Below are 9,220 nucleotides of genomic sequence, written 5' to 3'. Positions count from 1 at the left end.
ATTTACGCAGGATGAGAGGTAATGTCCACTCCAATATATTATATTTTCTGTGTATTCTCTCTCTCTCTCTCTCTCTCTCCTCTCTCTCTCTCTCTCTCTCTCTCTCTCTCTCTCTCTCTCTCTCTCTCTCTCTCTCTCTCTCTCTCTCTTTAATCGTTTGATTTTTTTTCGGTGGTCTTCCAACTGATTATTTGTTATGAGGGCAAATTCGAAGTCTATTCATTTATGAAGGATTTATTTTTGTTGAAACAGATAGACGTTTAAGCATGTAGAAATTCACGCCTATTACGAGTGACTTGGTTATAAGCAGAGCTGGAATTACGATCTCCAAATCTTCCTTCCTCTTATTCATTTTCATGTCGCAATTGCTATTGGTATTGTTATTGTCATGCATTCTTCAAGACTTGCATATTTCCACATGACCAGAAGATTACTTTTACCATTAAAAGTAACGGAGAATTTCAGAATAGTTTGTTTATAAATGAAAGCTACTTCATGAGCAGCTTAATGATGCTTGCCATTTAATGAGTTTTCCAGTCGTGAATCATTTTCGTGTAAAGTGAACTACATCGTCTTTGAACCTTGGTCTCCAGTATAAAAAGAGAGAGTAATGTACCATTAACGTTTTTTTTTCTTACTTCATATCTAAATGAGGAAAACAAGAATGGCTGGTAATTACGTGTCCATTAGAAAAAAAGTCTCAAGTAATTGTGACTCGCAGCATGGCTATATTTTACCTTGCAAACCCCCTTATTTTCATTACTTACGTCAACTTTGGGTACACAGAAGCAAACCACCAGACGTGAAAAGGAATTTTAAATGAACAGAAATTTGACTCGTCGCCGAGATGAACTCGTTTCTCAGTCACGTTTGCCAGAAGCGATACATGGAGTGGTTTCCCTTCGGTGGACTTTACCGTCAGATATATATTTTAAGGTGATCTCGTCACCTATCGGCTGTGTCCGTAGATAATGATACTGACTTTCTGAGTTTTTATGGCAAACATATAGGCGGCAAAGACTGTTTCTCAAGGTACTGTGGGATACTTGTTAGGTGTTCTCGCTTTTTTCCATGCGCTCAAGTTTTATATATGGAGATATTGATAATGTAGCAATGTATTCGTATATCATTTTTTTTAATGTTCTTAATCACTTTACATATATATGTACATATACATACACACACACACACACCACACACACACACACACACACACACACACACATATATATATATATATATATATATATATATATATATATATATATATATATATATATATATATATATATATACATACACTGTTAAAAATTTTCATTAGAAATAGGTAATTGTCGGGTAACATTTATTCCAGGATTTTTAACCGTTTTGGAAATGGATATTTTGACGTAAAAGAGGGATGTTACAGTCACCAACTCGTAAAAGATAATAACAAAGTAAGGTTAAATTACGGTCACCTGTATTTTACTGAAATACGGTTGGGAACTATGTTTTTACGGAGATTTTCCGATTAAAATTATGTTTTTTTCTAACTATATATATATATATATATATATATATATATATATATATATATATATATATATATATATATATATATATATATCCCTTTCTGAGGGAAGATACGTTAACGTGGTGAAAAGATTTATATATCGCCATGATCAGTAAAGCTGTACTAGTCAGGGCCACCCGTACTAGGTCGGTTTGCTGTGAGCGACCAGCGTCTGAGGTCTTTGTCCTGCAAAGTTAATAAGAAATAGCAGTGATTGTTGTATATATATATATATATATATATATATATATATATATATATATATATATAATATGTATATATATATATATATATATATATATATATATATATATATATATATATATATATGTGTGTATGTATATACACACACAAACACATAAGTATATATATATATATATATATATATATATATATATATATATATATATATATATATATATGTGTGTGAATATATATATATATATATATATATATATATATATATATATATATATATATGTGTGTGTGTGTGTGTGTGTGTGTGTGTGTGTATAGAATTGTACTCGTACTGTAAATATTCGAACAAGTTCCATCCCCAGCAACTCATGCAAGGTATTTTATGATGAAATATAAGAACTCATGTGAGAATAATGTGGTAACAAGTATGACACTCAAGTACTTGAGTAGCGGAAACTTGTAATAGAGGTCTTTGTACAACTTCTACAGTTTACAGTGTTTACGGGGCTTCGGGGGACATCGCCTAACATTTCTCTTCTTTTCCCTTTCTCTGAGGAAAAATATAGATCTTTCGACACTGATTCGTTAGAAATTATTTTTAACTATGTTTTGTGCTATTATATATGCAGATAACTGTAATTATTTATATTATTTCACACAAATATGTGTGCTAACATTACCAGTTTGTATCTGTGCTTATATATTCTGCTGATAGCTCAGTTCTCAGGTATAATGTATATAATTGAATGCAATATGAAAAAAATCATCCGTTGCAATACATATAGTTAACATTCTGTGGCTATACCATGAACTCTTAACCTTAGTGCGCGAATTATATGTAACATATAAAGTTTCACTTAGGAGATCATTCTCCAAGGATTTTCTATACCATAATTATAATGTTAGTGCTAGCTCTCTCTCTCTCTCTCTCTCTCTCTCTCTCTCTCTCTCTCTCTCTCTCTCTCTCTCTCTCTCTCTCTCTTTTATTTTACACGTCCTTCTTTAGTGATAGGAAAAGGAAGTTTGTCAACATATATTATGGAATGTTTTCTGAAACTGAATCAGATTTCTGTTCCCAAATCGTAAGTTATGTGCCATCCATTGTGCCATCAGCAAATAAAGGACATCCTAAAGCAGGATGCATAATTGAAGAGCCAGCTTTTATTGGATGTCAACCGCGTATAAAGGTTTGATAATGATTTATTGTGCAAATGGCAAGAGAGTAAATTTGTTGTCAAATATCCATTAAAACTGTAACCGAGCCGTGTTAGCGAAGAATAACAGTGTATTATAAGACTCCTACAAATGCGTCTTTAATAATCCCTTCAGAATACCTGTTGTGACATGGTATTCCAACACATCTATCTTCATTACTTTCCCTATACCTCATCTTAATTTTTCTTACAGATGGTCTTATTCTAGACTAAAGGTTCGTCTGTTCATATCTTTTCTTTCTAAAGTAAAATTATTCTTAAAATATAGTACGTTATGTCTGCCTGTTTTATCATCCAGTTATTTTTGGTGATTCTTTATTTTCACACTTTGTAATTTAGGGAAATGGTTTTTAAGCTATTAAAGAATTTTCCTGAGAGACTTTGATGGAAATTTCTCAGTTTTCTCATACGAGATCTTCCACTTTATGTCCGATGATATTCTTTTCAGAACCTTTGAGGCGATTAGTGGCGTATTTTTTTCCCGAGAACAGTATTAGATTAACTCTACACATAATTATATGACTGCTTATCGTAATCTTTACCTTAGACTTGTAAGAAGTTTGGGACTTCATCAAAAGTAAACTGAATTTAAGTCAGTATCTCATCAAAAGTGAACTGAATTTAAACCAGTATCTCATCTAAAGTGACCTGAATTTAAGCCAGTATCTCATCTAAAGTGACCTGAATTTAAGCCAGTATCTCATCAAAAGCGAACTGAATTTAAGCCAGTATCTCATCAAAAGTGAACTGAATTTAAGCTGGTATCTCATCAAAAGTGAACTGAATTTAAGCCAGTATCTCACCAAGAGTGAACTGAATTCAAGCCAGTATCTCATCAAAAGCGAACTGAATTTAAGCCAGTATCTCATCAAAAGCGAACTGAATTTAAGCCAGTATCTCATCAAAAGCGAACTGAATTTAAGCCAGTATCTGATCAAAAGTGAACTGAATTTAAGCTGGTATCTCATCAAAAGTGAACTGAATTTAAACCAGTATCTCATCTAAAGTGACCTGAATTTAAGCCAGTATCTCATCAAAAGCGAACTGAATTTAAGCCAGTATCTCATCAAAAGTGAACTGAATTTAAGCTGGTATCTCATCAAAAGTGAACTGAATTTAAGCCAGTATCTCACCAAGAGTGAACTGAATTCAAGCCAGTATCTCATCAAAAGTGAACTGAATTTAAGCCAGTATCTTATCAAAAGCGAACTGAATTTAAGCCAGTATCTCATCAAAAGTAAACTAAATTTAAGCCAGTATCTCATCCAAAGTGACCTGAATTTAAGCCAGTATCTCATCAAAAGCGAACTGAATTTAAGCCAGTATCTCATCAAAAGTAAACTAAATTTAAGCTAGTATCTCATCCAAAGTGACCTGAATTTAAGCCAGTATCTCATCAAAAGCGAACTGAATTTAAGCCAGTATCTCATCAAAAGTGAACTGAATTTGAGTCAGTATCTCATCAAAAGTGAACTGAATTTAAGCCAGTATCTCATCAAGAGTGAACTGAATTCAAGCCAGTATCTCATCAACAGTGAACTAAATTGAAGCCAGTATCTCATCACGAATGAACTGAATTTAAGCCAGTATCTCATCAAAAGTGAACTGAATTTAAGCCAGTATCTCATCAAAAGTGAACTGAATTTAAGCCAGTATCTCATCAAAAGTGAACTGAATTTAAGCCAGTATCTCATCAAAAGTGAACTGAATTTAAGCCCGTATCTCATCAAGAGTGAACTGAATTCAAGCCAGTATCTCATCAACAGTGAACTAAATTGAAGCCAGTATCTCATCACGAATGAACTGAATTTAAGCCAGTATCTCATCAAAAGTGAACTGAATTTAAGCCAGTATCTCATCAAAAGTGAACTGAATTTAAGCCAGTATCTCATCAAAAGTGAACTGAATTTAAGCCAGTATCTCATCAAAAGTGAACTGAATTCAAGCCAGTATCTCATCAACAGTGAACTAAATTGAAGCCAGTATCTCATCACGAATGAACTGAATTTAAGCCAGTATCTCATCAAAAGTGAACTGAATTTAAGCCAGTACCTCATCAAAAGTGAACTGAATTTAAGCCAGTATCTCATCAAAAGTGAACTGAATTTATGCCAGTATCTCATCAAAAGTGAAATGAATTTAAGCCAGTATCTCATCAACAGTGAACTGAATTCAAGCCAGTATCTCATCAACAGTGAACTAAATTGAAGCCAGTATCTCATCACGAATGAACTGAATTTAAGCCAGTATCTCATCAAAAGTGAACTGAATTTAAGCCAGTATCTCACCAAAATTGAACTGAATTTAAGCCAGTATCTCATCAAATGTGAACTGAATTTAAGCCACTATCTCATCAAGAGTGAACTGAATTCAAGCCAGTATCTCATCAACAGTGAACTAAATTTAAGCCAGTATCTTATCACGAATGAACTAAATTTAAGCCAGTATCTCATCAAAAGTGAACTGAATTTAAGCCAGTATCTCATCAAAAGTAAACTGAATTCAAGCCAGTATCTCATCAAGAGTGAACTGAATTCAAGCCAGTATCTCATCAACAGTGAACTGAATTTAAGCCAGTATCTCGTAGTAAATGAACTGGATTTATGCCAGTATCTCATCAAGAGTGAACTGAATTTAAGCCAGTATCTCATCGTAAGTGAACTGGATTTAAGCCAGTATCTCATCAAGAGTGAACTTAATTTAAGCCAGTATCTCATCAAGAGTGAACTGAATTTAAGCCTGTATCTCATCAAAAGTGAACTGAATTCAAGCCAGTATCTCATCAAAAGTGAACTTGATTTAAGCCAGTATCTCATCGTAAGTGAACTGAATTTAAGCCAGTATTTCATCAAAAGTGAACTGAATTCAAGCCAGTATCTCATCAACAGTGAACTGGATTTAAGCCAGTATCTCATCAAGAGTGAACTGAATTTAAACCAGTATCTCATCAAAAGTGAAATGAATTCAAGCCAGTATCTCATCAAAAGTGAACTTGATTTAAGCCAGTATCTCATCGTAAGTGAACTGGATTTAAGCCAGTATCTCAGCAAAAGTGAACTGAATTCAAGCCAGTATCTCATCGTAAGTGAACTGGATTTAAGCCAGTATCTCATCAAGAGTGAACTGAATTTATACCAGTATCTCATCAAGAGTGAACTGAATTTAAACCAGTATCTCATCAAAAGTGAACTAAATTTGAGCCAGTATCTCATCGAAAGTGAACTGAATTTAAGACAGTATCTCATCAAAAGTGAACTGAATTCAAGTCTATATGTCATCAAAAGTGAACTTGATTTAAGCCAGTATCTCATCGTAAGTGAACTGGATTTAAGCCAGTATCTCATCAAGAGTGAACTGAATTTAAGCCAGTATCTCATCGTAAGTGAACTGGATTTAAGCCAGTATCTCATCAAGAGTGAACTGAATTTAAACCAGTATCTCATCAAAAGTGAACTGAATTTAAACCAGTATCTCATCAAAAGTGAACTGAATTTGAGCCAGTATCTCATCGTAAGTGAACTGGATTTAAGCCAGTATCTCATCAAAAGTGAATTGAATTCAAGCCAGTATCTCATCGCAAGTGAACCGGATTTAAGCCAGTATCTCATCAAGAGTGAACTGAATTTAAACCAGTATCTCATCAGAAGTGAACTAAATTTGAGCCAGTATCTCGTCAAAAGTGAACTGAATTTAAGCCAGTATCTCATCAAAAGTGACCTGAATTCAAGCCAGTATCTCATCAAAAGTGAACTGAATTTAAGCCAGTATCTCATCAAAAGTGAACTGAATTTAGGATTGTATCTCATCAAAAGCGAACTGAATTCAAACCAGTATCTCATCAAAAGTAATCTGTATTTCGGCCAGTATCTCATCAAAAGCGAACTGAATTTAAGCCAGTATCTCATCAAAAGTGAACTAGATTTAAGCCAGTATCTCATCAAAAGTGAAATAATTTCAAGCCAGTATCTCATCAAAAGTGAACTAGATTTAAGCCAGTATCTCATCAAAAGTGAAATAATTTCAAGCCAGTATCTGATTTTATTTAAACCAGTATCTCATAAAAAGTGAACTGGATTTAAGCCAGTATCTCATCAAAAGCGAACTGAATTTAAGCCAGTATCACATCCAAAGTGAACTAAATTCAAGACAGTATCTCATTAAGAGTGAACTGAATTTAAGCTAGTATCTCATCAAAAGTGAACTAAATTTAAGCCAATATCTTATCAAAAGTGAACTGAATTTAAGCCAGTACCTCATCAAAAGTGAAATAAATTTAAGCCAGTATCTCATCAAAAGTGAACTGAATTCAAACCAGTATCTCATCAAAAGTGAAATAAACTTAAGCCAGTATCTCATCAAAAGTGAACTTAATTCAAACCAGTATCTCGTCAAAAGTGAAATAAATTTAAGCCAGTATCTCATCAAAAGTGAACTGAATTCAAACCAGCATCTCATCAAAAGTGAAATAAATTTAAGCTAGTATCTCATCAAAAGTGAACTGAATTCAAACCAGTATCTCATCAAAAGTGAACTAAATTTAAGCCAGTATCTCATCAAAAGTGAACTGAATTTAAACCAGTATCTCATCAAAAGTGAACTGGATTTAAGCCAGTATCTCATCAAAAGTGAACTGAATTTAAAACAGTATCTCATCAAAAGTGAACTGAATTTAAACCAGTATCTCATCAAAAGTGAACTGAATTCAAACCAGTATCTCATCAAAAGTAAACTGAATTTAAGCCAGTATCTCATCAAAAGTGAACTGAATTTAAGCCAGTATCTCATCAAAAGTGAACTGAATTTAAGCCAGTATCTCATCAAAAGTGAACTGAATTTAAACCAGTATCTCATCAAAAGTGAACTGAATTTAAGACACTATCTCATCAAAAGTGAACTGGATTTAAACCAGTATCTCATCAAAAGTGAACTGGATTTAAGCCAGTATCTCATCTAAAGTGAACTTGATTTAAGCCACTAGCTCATCATAAGTGAACTGGATTTAAGCCAGTATCCCAACAAGAGTAAACTGAATTTAAACCAGTATCTCATCAATAGTGAATTGAATTTAAACCAGTATCTCATCAAAAGTGAACTGAATTTAAGCCAGTATCTCATCAAAAGTGAACTGTATTTAAGCCAGTATCTCATCAAAAGTGAACTTGATTTAAGCCAGTATCTCATCGTAAGTGAACTGGATTTAAGCCAGTATCTCATCAAAAGTGAATTGAATTCAAGCTAGTATCTAATCAAAATTGAACTGGATTTAAGCCAGTATCTTATCAAAAGTGAACTGAATTTAAGCCAGTATCTCATCAAAAGTGAACTAGATCTAAGCCAGTATCTCATCAAAAGTGAATTGAATTCAAGCCAGTATCTCATCGCAAGTGAACCGGATTTAAGCCAGTATCTCATCAAAAGTGAACTGAATTCAAACCAGTATCTCATCAAAAGTGAACTGGATTTAAGCCAGTATCTCATCAAGAGTGAACTGAATTTAAACCAGTATCTCACCAAAAGTGAACTGAATTTAAGCCAGTATCTCATCAAAAGTGAACTAAATTTAAGCCAGTATCTCGTCAAAAGTGAACTGAATTCAAGACAGTATCTCATCAAAAGCGAACTGAATTTAAGCCTGTATCTCATCAAAAGTGACCTGAATTAAGTCAGTATCTCATCAAAAGTGAACTGAATTTAAGATTGTATCTCATCAAAAGCGAACTGAATTCAAACCAGTATCTCATCAAAAGTAAACTGTATTTAAGCCAGTATCTCATCAAAAGTGAACTAGATTTAAGCCAGTATCTCATCTAAAGTGAACAAATTTTAAGCCAGTATCTCATCAAAACTGACCTGAATTTAAACTAGTATCTCATAAAAAGTGAACTGGATTTAAGCAAGTATCTCATCAAAACCAAACTGAATTTAAGCCAGTATCTCATCAAAAGTTAACTAAATTCAAAACACTATCTCATCATAAGTGAAATAAATTTAAGCCAGTATCTCATCAAAAGTGAACTGGATTTAAGCCAGTATCTCATCAAAAGTGAACTAAATTTAAGTCAGTATCTCATCAAAAGTGAACTGGATTTAAGCCAGTATTTCATCAAAAAAGAACTAAATATAAGCCAGTATCTCATCAAAAGTGAAATGAATTTAAGCCAATATTTCATCAAAAGTGAACTTGATTTAAGCCAGTATCTCATCAAAAGCGAACTAAATTTAAGCCAGTATCTGATCAAAAGTGAACTAAATGTTA

The 9,220-nt window shown here is 33.2% G+C and overlaps 1 protein-coding gene across 1 annotated transcript in view; it reads left to right on the top strand.

The window, feature by feature from the left end:
- Nucleotides 1-2,793: 2,793 nt before the first annotated feature.
- LOC137649437 (DNA-directed RNA polymerase subunit beta''-like) overlaps nucleotides 2,794-9,220 on the top strand; it is an 8,455-nt gene continuing 2,028 nt past the window's right edge. The window contains exons 1-8 of the mRNA XM_068382422.1: nucleotides 2,794-2,937; nucleotides 3,661-3,857; nucleotides 3,987-4,286; nucleotides 4,548-4,715; nucleotides 5,175-5,705; nucleotides 5,835-6,992; nucleotides 8,233-8,598; nucleotides 8,958-9,220. The exon at nucleotides 8,958-9,220 is cut by the window's right edge and continues 70 nt beyond it. Of these exons, the coding sequence (XP_068238523.1) occupies nucleotides 2,794-2,937; nucleotides 3,661-3,857; nucleotides 3,987-4,286; nucleotides 4,548-4,715; nucleotides 5,175-5,705; nucleotides 5,835-6,992; nucleotides 8,233-8,598; nucleotides 8,958-9,220 (3,127 nt within the window). The remainder of the gene's footprint in view (nucleotides 2,938-3,660; nucleotides 3,858-3,986; nucleotides 4,287-4,547; nucleotides 4,716-5,174; nucleotides 5,706-5,834; nucleotides 6,993-8,232; nucleotides 8,599-8,957) is intronic.

This window comes from Palaemon carinicauda, chromosome 11 (assembly GCF_036898095.1).
Source record: "Palaemon carinicauda isolate YSFRI2023 chromosome 11, ASM3689809v2, whole genome shotgun sequence".
In the NCBI taxonomy this organism is placed as follows: domain Eukaryota; kingdom Metazoa; phylum Arthropoda; class Malacostraca; order Decapoda; family Palaemonidae; genus Palaemon; species Palaemon carinicauda.
Note: the sequence above shows the minus strand (reverse complement) of the source record. Positions and strands in the feature narration are given on the sequence as shown.